This window comes from Salvia splendens, chromosome 19 (genome assembly GCF_004379255.2).
Source record: "Salvia splendens isolate huo1 chromosome 19, SspV2, whole genome shotgun sequence".
Classification (NCBI taxonomy): domain Eukaryota; kingdom Viridiplantae; phylum Streptophyta; class Magnoliopsida; order Lamiales; family Lamiaceae; genus Salvia; species Salvia splendens.
In genome coordinates this window covers 19,303,518-19,322,381 of record NC_056050.1, presented here as the reverse complement: position 1 = coordinate 19,322,381, position 18,864 = coordinate 19,303,518, and the positions used below count along the sequence as shown (strand labels likewise).

General features: G+C 40.8%; 2 protein-coding genes across 5 annotated transcripts; both read right to left on the bottom strand.

Annotated features, from left to right (window-relative positions):
- Positions 1 to 180: 180 nt before the first annotated feature.
- Positions 181 to 3,961, bottom strand: LOC121778327. Of its 4 annotated transcripts, none has more exons than XM_042175653.1 (8): positions 3,809 to 3,961; positions 3,528 to 3,707; positions 3,162 to 3,220; positions 2,763 to 2,895; positions 1,444 to 2,670; positions 1,289 to 1,362; positions 998 to 1,187; positions 181 to 906 (listed from the first exon to the last, which is right to left on the bottom strand). In XM_042175653.1, exons 2-8 carry the CDS (start codon positions 3,676 to 3,678, stop codon positions 338 to 340), a joined length of 2,403 nt encoding a protein of 800 aa, XP_042031587.1. In that variant the 5' UTR covers positions 3,679 to 3,707; positions 3,809 to 3,961; the 3' UTR covers positions 181 to 337. The 4 variants fall into 4 exon arrangements, with proteins under 4 accessions (XP_042031587.1, XP_042031588.1, XP_042031589.1 ...); XM_042175654.1 differs by having other exon boundaries at positions 3,528 to 3,693; XM_042175655.1 differs by lacking the exon at positions 3,809 to 3,961 and adding an exon at positions 3,332 to 3,446 and having other exon boundaries at positions 3,528 to 3,630.
- An 8,169-nt stretch (positions 3,962 to 12,130) lies between these two features.
- LOC121779129 (B3 domain-containing protein At2g24670-like) lies at positions 12,131 to 12,675 on the bottom strand. The gene is made up of 2 exons (XM_042176465.1): positions 12,655 to 12,675; positions 12,131 to 12,490 (listed from the first exon to the last, which is right to left on the bottom strand). The coding sequence occupies exons 1-2, from the start codon at positions 12,673 to 12,675 to the stop codon at positions 12,131 to 12,133; spliced, it is 381 nt and encodes a 126-aa protein (XP_042032399.1).
- Positions 12,676 to 18,864: the final 6,189 nt, after the last annotated feature.

Sequence of the window (18,864 nt, the reverse complement as noted above, 5' to 3'; positions counted from 1 at the left end):
AGTATTTGTATAGCCGTTTATAATCAAATATGGTTTTTGTATTTTTTTTTTGCTTTGTAGAATCATATTTTTGAACGATATTACTTAATCCGCCACTCATTTAATATTATCATTAAATGTCTCATTTACTATTTTTGATCAATGTTTCATTCTCATATTGCTCACATATTTTAAAAAGAATAGAATCCCCAAATATTTTTTTTTATAAAATGGAGCCCGCATATATCAGTCTGTATATTCGTATCAGTAGTATATTCACAGCAATTCTACAAACATGATGATTCACATTCAACCCTCAACTCAAGAAAAGTGAAAATAATTTTACAACATGAGGAGATCAAACTTCTGATGCATGAAACTCAAGTAATGCTTCCTCCAAGATGGCTTCTGAAATCTCAGCCACAATGCGTTCTGTATCGAGTCGAACATCATCAAGCCACGGTCCACATTTCGCGCCTTCTGAGACAATCTCATCCAAGCTTCTTCTCTCACTCGTGGGTAGTATGAAATACACAGCTTCTGCCAATATCTCATCAAGCACTGCTTCAGCCAGTGGCCCCGACCTGGCCTTTAACGGGACAGGAAGTGGTGAGCAGTGGTGGCATTCGTACATCTCCAGTAGCAATTGGTTTATCCTATCAAAGAGAAGCTTAGGGTCATAGTAACAGCCGAGGGGTGGAAGCTCAACTTCATCGAATAAGGATTCGTGAATCAGCTGCAGTTCGGGTTGGGGTCTGATCTCTGATAGGTGTTCCCAATCTAAGGAGGAGGCATCCATCACCAACTGCACGTATTGGCAGAGTTGTTCTTCCATGCAGGGATGTGCACTAGCCGGTGTGTGCTGAGGGGATGACTCGAATGAGCACTCTTCAAAGACAAGGCGATGTGGCTGCAGTGGCTTTCTGCCTGAGAATTGATTTGAGTTTTAGTTAGTAGATGCAGCTGCGAGTACAGAAGGTGAGGAAGGGGTCTTGAGTTTTCGCAATGGTGAGTTTACCTGTTTGAAGTGAGATTGATGGTGGACTGTTGGCGTCTTTTACGAAGAAAGGCTCAAGAACGGAAACTGGGCTTTGATGCTCTTCTTGAAATTTGATGTTTTCAGCCGAATCTATATGGTGGCCGTATGAAGAAGTGGATGGGAAATCATCCAATGTAGAAGTAACTGCCTCATTTTCTGCTAGTGAAGCCTGCAAAGTTACAACATTTTAGATGGTAAATAAAAAGTTTATGTTACATTGTGACACCTCATGGCAAGAAAGGGCAAAGAGGAGAGGGATCGGGCACTTACCAAACGCAATACAATACCATCGTATTTCTGTGCTTTGACAGTGTCTGTCGTCTCCGAAGGTTTGGTTGATTCCCCTATAAAAGTGTGATAAAGAATTAGCAAAAACACAGATAGATAAAGCATATGATCATGGAAGAAATAGGAAAATTTCCTACCATCAGCTTGCATTTTGTCTGAAGTGGGAATATTATTATCTATGGACGCTGCCTCAGTTCTTTGAGTCACAGAATATGCTGTTGCGTCAACTTTGTTCGGCCTTAGTTCATTTTGTACATGACAACTGCTTTCAATTACTCTGGGTGAGGTGTTGTAAGGACTAAATCTCATCTCTGCAGAGCCAGGGCAATACAGGCTGTCCCTTCTTGGGCTGAAGGGCCACGAGTCGTGTACGGGTGAAGAGAGGATCCGCTCCAGGGTTATCGGGGATTTTCTACTTGTCACTCCCTCGACAGAGTTCAGATTATTCAATCTTGTGGACAGGTGCCTCTTTGCCTCCAAAATCACGCCTGATTCCAGTTTGTTAGAAGATCTATCACTCGAGACGTATAATTTTCTGCGCGTGGTATCAGCCACACAAGCTATGTCGGATCCCCTACTGGATTTGAGCACTTTATTCTTCAACACCTTCCTTTCCTTCTCAGCAATAGTAGAAGAACTGCAGCAATTTCTGGTTTCCTTTTTGGTGACTCCAAATGAAAGTTTTAGTTTTTTCTTGATCTCTCTGAAGGAGAAGGATGCTGTTTTCTCCTCGGATACTCTTATATTCGATTTGTAAGGATGCTGCAACGACGAGCAGCTGCAGGTCCTGTTCCCCAAATGCTTCCCATTTCGGGGAGCTGGCCTCAGTATTACTATTTTATCTGAAGGCTGGGCTGTGAAATTTGCTTTCGAGGAGCACATGAGCTCATAATTTATCCTCTGCAATATATTATTGTTCATGATGGCAGCCTCGTCCATCACCAACGTGCTTCTAGACTTAGCAGAAATGCTGTCCTCACTTAGTTCTGACTCTATTTTATCTTTCTCAGTCATATTCTTCGAGCGCCTCGCTATCATCGAGTTGGGATCTGGGAGGAACTCCATATATAGGTCCCTTTTAGAGCTAAGCACTTCCAGTGCATTGAAGAAAGATTTGGACTCGGAGTTCCTTCCCTCTCCAAGAACGATCCTTCTGTCGATGTACATTTGATCAACGAAAGCCTTGGCCCTCATCTGCACTTGCTGAATGCAAATGTTATCAACCTTGTCATACTTTTCAAGTAAGCTATTTCTTTGTAGATATTCTGAAAGTTGAATCTCTTTCGGGTGATTCTCAGCACACACCGCCCCTACAGTTGAATCTCTTTCAGTTGAAGTCGAAGGAAGCTCGTTCATCGACCTAGCTGCATTGTTCAAACAACATGAAGAAGATTAGCTGCATTGTTCGACCTAGTTTTTGTCAGCCGATGGTCTACAAGTTCACAATCTGTTTTACCATATTGCTGTCTCCTGGCCATGTCTCGTTTGTTTCTGTGCTGCTCAACGGGCATCTTGTCTCCAATGCAGCTCCTCGTGCTTCTGCCTCTACAATCAACACGAACGCTGTCACTTCTCTGACCTGCCCCATTCTGAAGCAGAAACAATGCTAAACTAGCTCAGTATCCTTTCTTGAAATACTAATGAAGATCTCTCTTCAAGCCGAGAAAGCTTCAAGAAAACAATTCGGAAGAATTTAAGTAAATACATCACTCGAAAAGGGACAGAGAGAGGGGAGGACTAAAGCAACATATTCAGTCATTTTGGATACAAAAAAAATCTCTCAATCTGAATAACTTGTGTAATTGAAACATAGCTCTAGTTTGCAAGAAAAAAAGACTCTAAACTGAATGCTTACATGAATCTTTCGACATTCTTCGTCAAAGCTAGCAATCGTGTCAAGTGCTCTTGGATAATCTGTTGAAAAGTGTATTCAAAGTATGTAACAAATCATTGACAGTACAAGGAGGCATGATGTTTTAAGATTTTCCCACAAATGGTTAATAGCTAGTTGCATTCAACAAGTACCATTCAGGAGAGGCATTTATGGCATAAATTCCCCACAATCATCTAACTGCCACTGCCATTGCCATTTTATCTCTCTATTCATAAATAGCATCAGCTAACAATTTGACTCATAAACCTACCATCAACAATTACAGTTCATGTATTGCTAAAACAGAATGCACAAAACTCAACATGATACCGATAATATAAGATATACCGATGATGTTTCTACTTGCTGGCCTCCCGTTGGAGATGACCATATGGCCGGGACGGCCTTGACATGATTCGAGGATGCTGAACAACCCTCCCATACATCTCAGTCCACTTTTCTCTCCTACTTCATGAATTCTTGATGATCTTCTTGCCATAATTGATTTGATTCTCTACAGTAGTATGTCTGAATTGTAAAGAATCATACAAAAACAGAGAGAAAATGATAAGAGGAGGAGTGGAAACATTCCTCAAATACATAGAGTGCAGGAAAAGTTAACAACTCACTCAAATTTCTCAGCATCTTCCCCATTTTCATGAACTTTTTCCCAACCATGTCAAAACACCTAATAAATACTAATATCCTTCACCAATTCCCTAAAAACAATGCAATCATGCATATGTTTGAGCAGAAAATAGGGTGTTGGGGTGGAAATACTAACTTAGTCCTATCAAAAACAGCTCTTGACAATGAAGGGAGAGTAAATGCCACTAAAAGGGCATCATTTGTTTGTTTGTTTGTAGCATTTGTACTGATCCAACTTGGCATAAGTTTATGAGTTCTTGTGACATTGACTATAATTTATGGCCAAAATAGGCAACACCATATATTTATATCATTCAACTCGAGGTGGATCTTAAAATAAATTTATTTGTATTTTTGTTACATGAAATCTTCTTATATTAATCTCAACAGACATGGTGACAAGGCGCTGTTAGTTTGTCTGATTTTTTTTATCAATTTTTAACCAAATAGTAAATAAATGTTTCATTTTGTCCAGTTGTTCAGCTCTCTGGCACACTTGTATCTCATTTTGAATAAAATAACTATTGAATAAATAGGGGTTATTTTTTATTCCATCTTCTTTAAACCTCACCAACTCACAGTCTGCACTCCAAACTCCAGCCTTTCAGTGAAAATCCTCAACTTGTTAAGTTTTTTCATAGTATAAGTGAGTGGAAAATTGAACATAAAAGGAAGATTTCAAGTTTGACTTCTTACCAACTGAGTATGCTAAAATAATTAGGATGAACTAAAATTAGCAGTTTCATCTCATTCTACTAATTTGTACTCAACAATGCAATGCCATGGCCGCTTGAAATTTTGAGGTGGTCTGATAGATAGGCCGATGCTACTTACAAACGACAACTAACTGAAATCGATTTGAACACAACAAAATTTGTACTAGTTGTTGGGTAAATTATTGCGAGCTGGTGGTGTTGAAAATTATAGTATTATTATAAATACTAGTTGTATATACTCCATGTCTTTTGTTTTTCGTTACTTGAGAATTCCGCCCACATTTAATTTGTTGTCTGTGGATCCCCATTATATTCCTATATATTAAATCTGATTAATACATTTTTTTTCATTTTGTAAATTCTTTTAAGTGCACTATTCCTAAAAAAATTGTGTAATAAAGGAATAAGTCTCAAATCTTTTTCAGATCCACCTACTCCTACTCCTACTCCTACTCCTACTCCTACTCAAGGCCCACATCCGTTATTTCATGACTTTTTTGTTGGTGTGTGCATATAGAGATTGATAAGTATTACTTGTTAAGGACTCAATTCCTCAACGGTGATCGGCAGCGGTTTTGCTCGGCTACCAGGATCTCTCCGGCGTCCTGCAACAGGATTGGCGGCGACTTCTAGCAGCGGTTGTGCGCGGGGGGTCTACGACCACCATGATTACCGTGTAGCCCCGAGAGTGAGGCAAGCCCGTAATAAAGTCCATGGACACGTCTTCCCAAACTTGGGATGGAATTGGAAGTGGCTGTAGCAACCGGGCCGGCTTTTGGGTAGAGTACTTCGTCGTCTGGCACACGATGCACGCTTCCACAAACTTCTTAACCTCTTTCTTCATGTTTGGCCAATAAAAATCGGCAGCCACTCGACGCAACGTACGCTCGAACCCGGGGTGACCAGCCGATTGCGAACTATGATATTCCGTTAATATTGGCGTCCTCGCCGACGACCGGGAGCTCACAAATAAGCGCCGGTTGTAGTACACCTGCCCGTCCACTAAGGCCAAATGAGGTGGTGCCCGTCCCTCCTTTACAGCGGCTGTGATTTCCCGCATCTCCGGGGATGACGCGGTTTCCCGTCGATGTAAATCCAGCAGCTGCGGGATAGGATGTGCCGCGGCTGCCAGAATTTCGCCGCTACGCTCTGCATCGGGGCCTTCTTCGATCTCCGGTTGCCCTACCTCATGCACGTCGGACGGCTCGTCTGCCTCACGCCTTGACAGCGCGTCAGCTGCTCGGTTCGTGATCCCCTTCTTATACTCGATAACGAACTTATACCCCATGAGTTTTCGTGCATACAGCTGCTGCTCCGGCGTCTGCACTATCTGCTGGAGCAATTCCTTCAAGCTCTTCTGATCACTCCTAATGATGAATTCTCTCCCAAGAAGGTATTGACGCCATTTCTACACCGCCTCGACAATCGCGTATAATTCTTTGTGATAAGTGGACGCGACCCGGCGGCGAGGGCCAAGTTTCTTGCTAAAGAAAGCAATCGGGTGATTATCCTGGAGTAACACCGCGCCAATGCCCGTGTCAGAAGCGTCCGTCTCGACGCAGAAAGTCCTCTCAAAATCTGGTAGACGAAGCACCGGGGCTGTCGTCATGGCTCCTTTAAGATCCAAGAAACTAGAATCCGCCTCCGGGGTCCATACGAACGCGTCCTTTTTCAACAGATCCATCAAGGGTGACGCAATCAGCGCGTACCCCGCTATGAAACGATGGTAATATCCCGTTAGGCCCAAAAACCCGTGGAATTGCCTAACATTCTTCGGCTTCGGCCAAGCCGTCATCGCGCTAATTTTGTTGGGGTCGGCCATCAGGGAGCCATTGCTAATCAAGTGCCCTAAATATTCCACGGTAGCACTGCAGAAAGAGCATTTGGATAACTTGACGAAGAAACTGTTCTCTTGTAAATCCCTCAATATAGCGGACAAGTGCTCCCCATGATCCTCCAGAGTCGGGCTGTAAACCAGTATGTCATCGAAGAAAACAATGACGAACCTCTGTAGCATAGGCTGAAAAATTGCGTTCATTGCTGCCTGGAAAGTCGACGGGGCATTCGTCAACCCAAAAGGCATCACCAGGAATTCGAAATGGTCGTCATGTGTCCGAAAGGCCGTTTTAAATACATCCTCATCATGCATCCTGATCTGATGGTAGCCCGACCGTAAATCGAGCTTCGTAAACACCCGGGCCTTACCCAATTCATCAAAAAGCTCATCCACCGTGGGTATTGGAAAATGGTCCGGTACAATGGCGGTATTCAGCGCACGATAATCAATGCAGAAGCGAAAAGATCCGTCTTTCTTACGAATCAGTAGCACTGGTGAAGAGAATGGACCGTTGCTTCTCTGAATAATCACCTGGTCCAGCATGTCCTTGACCTGCCATTCTATCTCGTTTTTTTGGAAATAGGGATAGCGGTACGACCTGACGTTGATCGGTTTCGAGCTCGGTAACAGATGTATGCGATGATCATAAGGGTGCGATGGGGGCATCCCGGACGACATGCTGAAAACCGGTCTGTAAGTCTCCAAAACCGCTGTTATAGCTGGTGTAAGATCCACCGGAAAGTCCTCTCGGGCCTCGGAGGTGGTGGTAGCCGTTTCCGGTTCCAAGAGCATGATCTCAAATACTTCCACTCCTCCCGAAGGGGACATCAAAGCCGCTAGTGAGGCTCCATCTATGTTACGGGCAGGTGGCGTAACCCCCGTCAAAGTAATACGACTCTCCCCGTGCACAAATTCCAATGTTTTCCTGCGAAACCAGCCGTCACCTTTCCCAACGACTCCAGCCAGTCCATTCCCAGAATCACATCTGGACCGTGAATAGGCAGAATATGGAGATCCACCATGAAAACTGAGCCCTGCACCTCCAATTTTGTCTGTCTGGAAACGTGTGTGCAAAGAAGGGCTGCCCCGTTGCCCACAATCACCTTGAATGGACGAATGGGTGAGAGCGATAAGTGTAATGATTCTACAACCTTCGGGTGGAGAAAATCCCGGTCGCTCCCTGTGTCAATTAGGACACACACCTCACGATCGTGTATAACCCCCACGACCTTCATCGGCCGAGATCGACGACCCCCATCCATTGCGTGGATATGCGATACGTCCGTCGGCACAGTCTCATCAGCCGGAAATCCATCCGACTCATCATCGTCCCCCTCTTCTTCCTCCGCGTAGCATAGCAGTCTCTGTTTGCACACGTGCCCGACACTCCACTTCTCGGGGCAATAGTAACACAGACCCAGATGAGCGCGCTCCGTCTTTTCAGCTTTGGATACCCGATTCGCGCCGGGCCGCGGCCTTTCCCCACCGCGACTCACTGAACCCGAGGTCTGGCCCGCGACGGCTGTGCCTGTTGCCGATGTCGGTGCCGCTGAGGTACTTGGCTGCCCTCGGCCCTCACGGTTCTGCCAAGGCCGACGTTGTGCGACTGAAAAGGCAGGCTGCGGTCCGCTCTCAGTCGTATCTTCCGTCCACTCCAAAATCAAGGCCATCGCGGCAGACAAAGACTCGGGTCTGTGTAACCTCACGCGCTCCTGAATGTCCGGTTTGAGGCCCGCTACAAACAAAGTGAACAACTCCGATTCCGGGACCCCATGGACCCGATTCAAGTACTTTTCGAACGTATTGTGGTACTCCAACAGTGGTCCCGTTTGTGTGAGTTTCGCCAACAGCCCAAAACAATTTTGAAAACTCCTCCTATCGAAGCGATGGCGAACATCTTCCAGAAATTCGTTCCACGTAACGAACTCATTGTTAGCACAATAATTAAAAACCCATTCTGCCGCCGGTTGGTCAAATAACATCACCGCATAATGCAATCGCTAAGCCTCGGGCATCATAAGGTGATTGAAGTAATATTGGACTCTAGAGATCCAATTAGTCGCGTCTGACCCGTTGAATCGCGGTGGATCCATTCTCACCCCTTGCTGTCTCTCGAAACCTTGCGCATTACCCTGATATCTTTGGGGGGGGTCCCAACACGTCGTCGGTCGAGTATAAGCTTGGTCGAACCCCCCATAAGGCTGCCTTGGATAGCGGTTGCCTTGTGTCATCCATTCGGGCCCGTTATGACCGAAGTTATCTCGTCTCGGCCTGGTGTCCTGCGAGCCCTCGCGGAAACCCCAATTAGGGTTTCTCCCGCGACCAGCCCTATCTCCCGATCTCATGCGACGCGCATCGTCAGACTCCCAGTCATCTCCGGCGCCAAAACCCGAAGGTTGTTCCTTTTCACGTGACCAAGAAGGGTCAAGATTCTCGAAACGTCGGTCTGTATCATCTCTTTCTGGCGCGGATTTTACCAATCTCTCCAATCTCTCCAATCTTTCCAACACATGATCGAGGGTCGCGGGGCCGGTTTCCTCAAGCCGTGCCTCCTCCGGATAGTGAGGCTCTCCCTCGCCGTCGTCCCCATGGTGTCCCCGAAAACCCCCACCCTCGCGGTGGCTCGCCCTCGGAGGACGACACCCAAACCTAAACGCTGGGTAGGAATTGGGGCGGCCGGAGCCCCAAACGGCTTTACCGTTATTGTGGTTGTAGTTGTTGTTGTCAAAACGTTTCATGAGTACTAGATGAAAGCACCAGATGTTAAGGACTCAATTCCTCAACGGTGATCGGCGGCGGTTTTGCTCGGCGATCAGGATCTCTCCGGCGTCCTGCAACATGATCGGCGGCGACTTCTAGCAGCGGTTGTGCGCGGGGGGTTCCTCCGTCGGGCAGCGGCAAGCTAGGGTTAACAACACGATTGCATTTTGTGGGCAAATAACGTAATTCTCATATATCCCAAAGTGTACGAACATAGCCCTATTTATAGACTAAGGACCCTAGGGTTGGTTCGACTCCTAATCCTAATTCATCTCGGGAAAGAACCAACAAAAAAAACCTGAAACGGAGCTTATAATTACGCTCGACTCTTTAATGTAATTAAATCGACAAAATAAATAATGTCCAAAAATAAAGAATAACTAAAAAAGGAAAATAATACTCCTAACTACTTCGGGACGTAATTGAAGAGTCTGGCAGCGGAAGCGTGCGTATCAAAACGGATCACATGAATTTGATCTATTTAGCAGATTATTTAGACAAAATCTATTCGTGTAATTATCACATGTATCATGCTCATAACTTGAATTAAAACATGCTTTAGCACATTAAATTCCTAAAACATACTTACTACGGAATTAGCCAATTTACCTCGTTGATTCAATCAAGAATCGATGATGGCTTGCTCCGTCTCCACGTGAAGATCTTCAATACAAGACCTCGGATCTTCTGACTGGTGTCCCGGACTATACGCTGATATTTGTGTGGGCAAACCTCACCAACGTACTAGGACTCGAATAATGGAAGACAGAACTCAGCTCACGGAGGAGAGCACAATTTTCGAAAATTCTCTTAAAGGAGGGGGACGAAAATTTTATGAATAAATTGTTGTGTTTTCTGTCTCCTTTATTCTCCTATTTATATAAGTCACATATTGGGCCCAGTCAGGGATCTAAGGAAGAATCTAGAACATGCCTCACCCAATTAGCTTTTTACTAATTAAATTGAACCCACAATTTAATATAAGCTTATATTGGAATATTACGAGCAGCCACTACAGAAGTAATATTGTACTGCCTTTCAAATCCGAAATTACAAGTATTCCGGGTTTCCTTTAATTGTATTTGATTTATTTCCCGCGCTTAAGATGGAAAAATCCATTAATTAATTAATGTCTGCTATAGACTTAATTAATTAACATATTTCGAATTCCAAGAGTGGACTTAGCAAGAAACTCTTATTTATTATTCATAGAGTAATCAAACTCCAACTAGCTAGGTTCCGAATAATAAAACCTCGTTTCGATCTCCTCTTGTGGATGTTATCAAACGAGACTCTCCTCGCGCACGTTTCAACATAATAGCAATCCTAGCACCTCTAGATAATGATCACCACTACCCAATATACCTGGATCGTTGGGTTACGAAAAACCCGCACCTTTGGTAAGTCAAAGTAGTGGATACTCAATATCGTATGCTCAATGCTAACGTACATTGATTAAGAAATTAATTCTCAAGACCTCGTCTTTCAGTAGATAGCATAAAGACTCGTCTTGCTGTTAGATCCATTCAGTGCTATACCACACCAACGTCATCTTATTTCAATAAGGTTTAGAAATAATCGGACTGACATTGCAACCTTTCGCGATAGGTAGTCTAGGCCTATCTAGGTTGTGAAATTCTTATTTTTCTTTGTTTAGAGTGACCGTGTTACCTTAAATTGGACGACGCCCACAACCGGTCTACTAAAACAAAGACTTAGACTTTGTTACGTTTGCTTATACATTTAAATATGCAATAAACAACCATTAAATGTAAAACATAACAACATTATGACAAAAATAATCTGTTGCATTTATTGGAAAATAACCATTAGAGTTTTACAGTATCCAATCACTCGAAAGGTGATTTCTAGTATACAAAACCCTAACAGTAATCACCGAACAAGACGGGCGGACGTCGGTTCCTCCTTGCTTTGGTCGTCGCGATCGACGTGTGCATGTCCTTCTCCCCCGTCGTTGGTGCTTCTCGAGCTGGTTCTATCGCCGGTGCCGGTCCCTCGCTAGCCGGCTGTTGCGGCTCCGGAACAGGGTCCGTATCATTACTCCAGTATAAATCATTTTTAAAATAAGAATTTTAGAATGTTACACACTTTCATAGAACATACTCCAGTATAAAATAACTTATTTATAAATACGCACAAAATAACAAAAGTTACAATCTCAGGGGCATATTATAAACGAATAATTACACTGAGAATTTGGAATGTTTACAATTGGATCTAAACTGTAATTTAGTGGAAACTAAATCGGATGAAACATATTTTTTGGTTTATATGGTTTGGAAATTTGGTTTGGTTTACAGTTCAAAAAATTGAAATGATTTTTCAACATATTGTCGCCATGTCAATATCCTTATTATTAAAAAATACTCCAGGCTATACTATATCTTGTTCTAAGATTCAATTTTCATCAGTGTAATTTTATTTAATATCTTAAGTAATTAAAACTATGGCTATAGTTTTACCTTTACATATCGTTATCATTATCATTATACTTTATAATTCATTTCACTACCATTGGTTTATTTAATTTTACAAATTTAAGATTGATTTATTAAATTTCATCATAAGTGACAATTTCATCTTATTCCCTGTGCTATAGCCAGTTAGCTAAGGTATAATTTCTCTCTCCCATTGTTATCCTTCTCTCTCGTCTCTCCACTTCGTCTACCCTAATCACTCTTCTATCTCAACTAGTGAGCCAATTTTTTTTAAAGTTCTCTGTTCTAAGCCAATTTAAACTTTATAATTTTTATATATATATATATATATATATAGGTCCATGATCAATTGAGATTTTTTAGGCTAATTGAGAAATGAGATGCAATATTAGCCACTCATTTTTATTAATGAGTGATCCAGAATTTGCCACATGAAAAATATTTTTAGATTAATTAATTATAAAAGGGCGGAATGGTAATTTCATGTTTAAAATGGGTTGTTCAGCTTGTGTTCTCCCTCTCCTTCCCAAATCACCGACGCAGATCCACGACCCTCACGTCCACGCGGCCCTTCCTCCTCGCCCTGAGGCGGCGCCGCTCCTTCTCCGTCAGGAAGCCGTCGCTGATCTGGCTCGCCGGGATCGAGAGGCGGTTGTGGTTTTTGCTCACGTCGGTGCGGAACAGCTCCTTCTGAATCACCAGCGTCGCCGGCGCCGTCAGCTCCTTCCCGCGCGCCATCTCCTCGATCGCCCTCCTGAATTCCTCCGGCAGCTGCGGCTGCAGCGGCCGATCATGTTCCTGATGCGGCGAATTTTGCCTTATACTCCTCGGCGGCGCTAATTTGGATTGCGCGCTGCGCGGCGGCGGCGAGTACGTCGAATTTGTGGCCTTCTATTGTGAACAACAGAACAAGTCTTCCACATCTTTCAATGTTAAATCCCTAAATCCCATGAAAATCTGTCTCTGCGGCGTTTCTCGGATGTTGTTTATTTGTTGAAAATCTGCGGCATTGGCTGTTGGTTTTTGGGTGAACAAATTTGCTGTTGACATTATACTGAAACTTCAGTTGTAGACATTTGCTGTTGACATGTTGAAATGTAGGAGATGCTGGTTTGTTGACATTGTGAATTGAAGATGAAAATTTAGGATGACATTTTGTAGGTGCCTTTGGAGGTCTGTTGACATATTGACATTTGCGTTGCTAGTGACATTTCTCTGAAATTTATGAATACATTATGGGATGTTTTTTGCTGACATTTGTGGAATTAGCATGAGAACATACCTTGAGCTTCGTAAGACATATCCATAAAATACCAATTTGGTAGATGAGATTGTATAAAATATTGACATGTCATGTCAACTACGGTACATATCGTGTCAACTACACGTACAAGCCATGTCAACTGTGTTACAAGTCATGTCAACTACACGTACAACCATGTCAACTGCACATAGAAACCATGTCAACAACAATTATAAGTCATGTCAACTAGACATACAAGCCATGTCAACAATCCGACACATTAAAACACGAAATGACACTTATACCCCCGTGTTGACATAATGTGATAGCTGTTGACATGTCGTTAATCTTGTGGATTAGTGGCTGAGATTGCATCTCATTTCTCAATTAAGCTAAAAAATCTCAACCTAACAGGACCCTATATATATATATATATATATATATATATATATATATATATATATATATATATATGATAGTGATCAAGATATAACTAATCTTAAGTGTATAACTAGAGAACAAATCTCAGCCACACATCTTAATGGAACAAATATTATTTATTTTAATAATATAAAATAGGCAAAGGGTATTTTCGTAAATTACATTATGAAATTTAAATATGGGATCAAATTACTCGGTTTGTTCTCTCCCTCACGTCTAAAATGGCAATCTCCCTCTCGAGCATCTCCCCCGTGGAGGCCGGGTCGCAGCCGCCGCGGTCTTGCCAGCTGCTGCGGCTGCCTGCCCGGCTGAGAGGGCTCCAGCTGGTGCAGCACGCGAAGAAGTTCGTGGCGGACGTGGGGCGGCGGGAGATGGTAGACTCCACTGTCGACATCAGTGGCACCGCCAAGGTGCTCTGGTGGAACCACGGATTCAAGGTCCACGTCGACAGCCGCGTTTTCGTCGATCCGGTCTATCTTGATGTAATTGATCAGGAAAATCAAGCTAAGTTGGAATTGTTTGTCGATTCCTGAAGATTAATTTCAATGTTTCCATTCTGCAATGTTGTTTTCCAATCTGTTATTTCATTCATGTAATACTCCATTAAAACCAAATTACATTCATTTTCGACATCCTATCACGTAAGACTGTGATGACTTGTGTATCTATTTGTTTAAATATGAGGTTTAACGATTGTTTCTCATTCGTATAAGAATCAATGAATCACAATTAAGGAGGTGGGTGTGTTTCTCATTTCTGGTTTGCTTTTGAATATCACGTGGAGTTGGTAACAATTGTTAACGGGTCGGGTTTTCAGTCCTGGAGGCTCGTTTTGTTATGGGCCTCTACCCAATATACATCACTCTTAGCATGATTTTACTTCACTCTTGTTTATAAAACACATCACTCTTAGCATGATTTTACTTTACTCTTGTTTACAAAACACATCACTCTTAGCATGATTTTACTTCACTCTTGTTTGTAAAACACATCACTCTTAGCATGATTTTACTTCACTCTTGTTTACAAAACACATCACTCTTAGCATGATTTTACTTCACTGTTGTTTACCAAACACATCACTCTTATCGTGATTTTACTTTACTCTTGTTTACAAAACACACCACTCTTAGCGTGATTTTACTTCACTCTTGTTTACAAAACACATCACTCTTAGCATGATTTTACTTCACTCTTGTTCACAAAACACATCACTCTTAGCATGATTTTACTTCACTCTTGTTCACAAAACACATCACTATTAGCATGATTTTACTTCACTCTTGTTCACCAAACACATCACTCTTATTATGATTTTACTTCACTCTTGTTCACAAAACACATCACTCTTATTATGATTTTACTTCACTCTTGTTCACAAAACACATCACTCTTATTATGATTTTACTTCACTCTTGTTCACAAAACACATCACTCTTATTATGATTTTACTTCACTCTTGTTCACAAAACACATCACTCTTATTATGATTTTACTTCACTCTTGTTCACAAAACACATCACTCTTATTATGATTTTACTTCACTCTTGTTCACAAAACGCATCACTCTTAGCATGATTTTACTTCACTCTTGTTCACAAAACACATCACTCTTATTATGATTTTACTTCACTCTTGTTCACAAAACACATTCATAATCACTTATTGCCATTTTTTCTGGTCGGTGATATTCTACTAATTAATCTAGTTTTTGTGTCAAAACAAATGCTTCTTATTAAATACAAATTTGTTAACTGAAATCGATATATTCTCATTTTTTGTTGACACATCAAATAGAAGTATTTAATTTCATCATCAATAATGTTCTCAACTTTCATCATTTTGGATGATTCCACTGCCACGACAAATTCACGGGCTCATCATATTTTGCGAAGACAAACCAGTCAACCACGCAGCAATTATTAAAATAATGTGATGATTAAAGAAAAAGTATAACATGAATAAATCAACAGATTCAATAAGCAAATGGATGAATAAATCATCATAGCATAATGCAAAATGGAACAAGAATTCAATCTCAATGTCATGAATACTAGTAGTAAGAAATTCGGTAGGGATGAAATAAATAAACCTATATACCGAAATCTAAAGAACTAACACCATCCTTCTCACAAAAAGTTCCCTTAATCCGGCCTTGCTCTTAGAAGAGAGCGAGCGACGCGGCGGCTAAGACGAGCAGGGAGACAGAGGCCGCGAGGGGGGAAGCGGCCGAGTGAGTAGAGGCCGGTGCCGGGGCTGCTATCTCGATCGAGTTCTTCTCGCGCTGCAGCCGCCGAATCATCGCCATCTCTTCCTCAGCCGCCGTGGCAAAGGTCGCCCTCTCTCTCTCTCCACCTCCGCGCATCCGCTCTCCGCCGCTCCATCTTCACCAATTTCCTCAATGCCGACACCTCCGAATCGCAATTTCGCCTCTCTCCGATACAGAGTCATGCTTTCCATCTGATTTTCGCTTCAATTTCGCATCAATGACCTTTTTTGATCTATCAACACTAGAAATATCAATTGGAAACCAGAGAGAAGAGAAGGTTTTGAAGCCGAAGGAAATCAGCAAAAAGAGCGTGAAAATCTCGGATATTTCTTTGAAATTTCAAACGCAAAAAATCCGAATCCGAAATGATAATAAACAGAGGATAGATGATCCAAACATATTACAGAATCCATTGGATCCGTGTGATACTAATTGATTTTGGAGAAGAGGGAAGAGGAGAAGAGAAGAAGAGGAGAAGATGCGACGTTGTTTCTTTCGAACGAATTGAATTTGACGTAACCTAATTTTGGTTTTCAATGACCATTATACCCCCGCTTGGTTATTGTGGAGTAAATTTGTGAGAGAGATAACTAATTTCTCCTTTAAATTCTAAACTTAGAAGTATTAATACTAGCCCTTGATTTTCTTAATCTTGTGGCTGTGATTTGTTCTCTAGTTATATGGTTAAGAGGTGTTTGCCATAGATCATGACCCTATATATATATATATATATATATATATATATATATATATATATATATATATATATATATATAGGAAAATGATCAATACAAAACTTGATCTCAATACAAAATCCAGACCAAATCTTGATATATATATATATATATATATATATATATATATATATATATATAGGGTTTTGATCTATGCAAAACCATTCTTAATACAAAAATGCAGAACCAAGCATACAAAAGTCATTTTTAGGTCATTGTAAACTTATTTTTACGTCATTATAGTAAGGATGACATGAAATGATCTTAACATGACCTCAAACCCAAAGTTTATAATATGACCTAAAACTGCTTTACAATGACCCTCCGTGTTTTTGTTTAATTATTGACCATTGGATTGTCAAATCTCATGGTCAGGATTTGGTCTGGATTTTGTATTGAGATCAAGTTTTGTATTGATCATTTTCCTATATATATATATATATATATATATATATTAATAACAAGGACATATTTAAAATTTCACATCTTACCTATAAAATTATAAACCAATCTTACAACTTATTCACCAAACACTATTATAAAATCAGCAATCTTGTTATATCTTATTGTGCAAATTAAAATAACTAGAATTCTTTGTAATATCATGCATATTATATCTAAATATATATCGTAGATCTCATAAGTAATGGATATGGATTTATCATTGACTGTGACCCTCTTTGAACCTGAATGCAAATATATACTACTCCCTCCGTCCCCTAATAGGAGTCGTTCTTTGACCGGGGACGAGTTTTAAGAAATGTATAGAAAAGTTGGTTGAAAAAGTTAGTGGAATGTGGGACCCACATTTTTATATTGGTTTTATAATAAAATGTGAGTGGAGTGAGTTAGTAGAATGTGGGGCCAACTACCATTTATGGTAAAAATGAAGAGTGACTCTTAATGAGGGACGACCCAAAATGGAAATTAGCGACTCTTATTCGGGGACGGAGGGAGTAGTACATAAAGATATTTGAAGTGTGGCCCATTAGCAAGAGGTAAAATATACGTGCATCTTCCATCATCTCAAACAAAAATAATAGTACTAGTAATAGACAGAAAACATAAATTGTCCCGTCCGCATTTTCTAAGGATAGAAAACACGGTTGATCGCGACTAGGAGAGGATTACAGAAGCGGGGAAGAAAGGGAAAAACAACACAACTCAATCATAGCTCAAAATATATGGAAATAGCTCAAATAAAATCAGAGTATCATTTCCACAATAATCAACTAAAAAAGGAATAGTATCTCAACAATACTTGAACTCAAAAGAAACAATATTCAACGGAAACATTCGAGAGAAGAATAGTATTATGTATGATGACATATTATATTCGGAACATTCTATTTGCTATCTTCTTCACTTTCATGCTCAACACCTACCGCGTTTGTCACCGCTCAATCTGCACATAGGGAAAACACATGCATGGCTGAGTACTTGCATGCTGATTTACTCAGTGGACTCATGCTGAAAACATTTTATAAAAATTATTTATCATGCCATCAACGATAGGGTCTCACCTTCCACTAACTCAGTCCACTCACATTTTATTTAAAACTAATATATACAAGTGTGACATTTATTCCATTAATTTTTTTCCACTCACTTTTCATAGCATTTTTTAAAATTCGTGTCGCCCATAAATTGTAGTATTAATGGAGGACGGAGGGAGTAATGATTTAAGTCAAAAAAATGTGGGGCACTGTTGACAGTTTAAATATTGAATTCATTGACGTATAATGATATAAAGTCAAAGAAGATGCCCTACCTATACCATCAGAGAAACTGTGGGTAAGCTGCAACGATGAATAAGCCACATACCGACAATTTTAATCATTGACCTACGTACTAACACGTTAAGCCCCATACCGATATGTTAGGTTTCACAAAATCAGATAAATATCAATCATGATTTGTTTTGCATGTCCAAATCAAAAATGAGAGAAAATAGAAAACCTAATTACTTCAAATATAGATCTATAAATGCTGAATTTGTTAGTTGAATTAACCTTTCACATTCACTAATTTAAAGTCACAAATTTAAAAACCAACACAAACGAAGTATATTTAGATAAAAGTGCGGAATCTCAATTTTTTATTTGGTGAAATAATGAAGAGAGGGTGGTAGAAAACAGAAATTAACTCAGAATCTACCTTCTTGCACATGAGATGATGGAATATGCACATACTTCCTCCGTCCATGAAATATTGTCCAAGTTTGACTTCGGCACGAGTTTAAGAAATGTGAAGAAAAGTGAGTTGAAAAAGTTAGTGAAATTAGGGTCCCACATTTATATACTCCTATTAGTTTTATAATAGAATGTGAGTGCAAAGAGTTAGTGGAAAGTTGTGTCCATTTACTAAAAATAGGAAAAAGCAAAGTGAACAACTTTTCACAAATGGATCAAAATGGTAAAACTGGACAATATTTCACAGGCGGAGGGAATATATTTTACCTCTTGCTGATGGGAACACACTTCAAATGGCTATACCTTTATATTAGCATCCAAGTGAAAGAGGGTCAGAGTCAATGAGAAATCTATACCCATGCTTAAGAGGGAATTTGTTAGTTGAA

What these genes read in the sequence shown, in the direction of transcription:
- LOC121778327 (XM_042175653.1), bottom strand. Translation starts at nt 3,678, where the DNA reads ATGGCAAGAAGATCATCAAGAATTCATGAAGTAGGAGAGAAAAGTGGA. An exon ending in GGCCAGGAGACAGCAATATG is followed by an intron (nt 2,671 to 2,762) that starts GTAAAACAGATT and finishes TGAACAATGCAG; the next exon opens with CTAGGTCGATGAACGAGCTT. An exon ending in ATCAATCTCACTTCAAACAG is followed by an intron (nt 907 to 997) that starts GTAAACTCACCA and finishes ATCAATTCTCAG; the next exon opens with GCAGAAAGCCACTGCAGCCA.
- LOC121779129 (XM_042176465.1), bottom strand. Translation starts at nt 12,675, where the DNA reads ATGTCTACAACTGAAGTTTCA. An exon ending in TGTCTACAACTGAAGTTTCA is followed by an intron (nt 12,491 to 12,654) that starts GTATAATGTCAA and finishes TGTTCACAATAG; the next exon opens with AAGGCCACAAATTCGACGTA.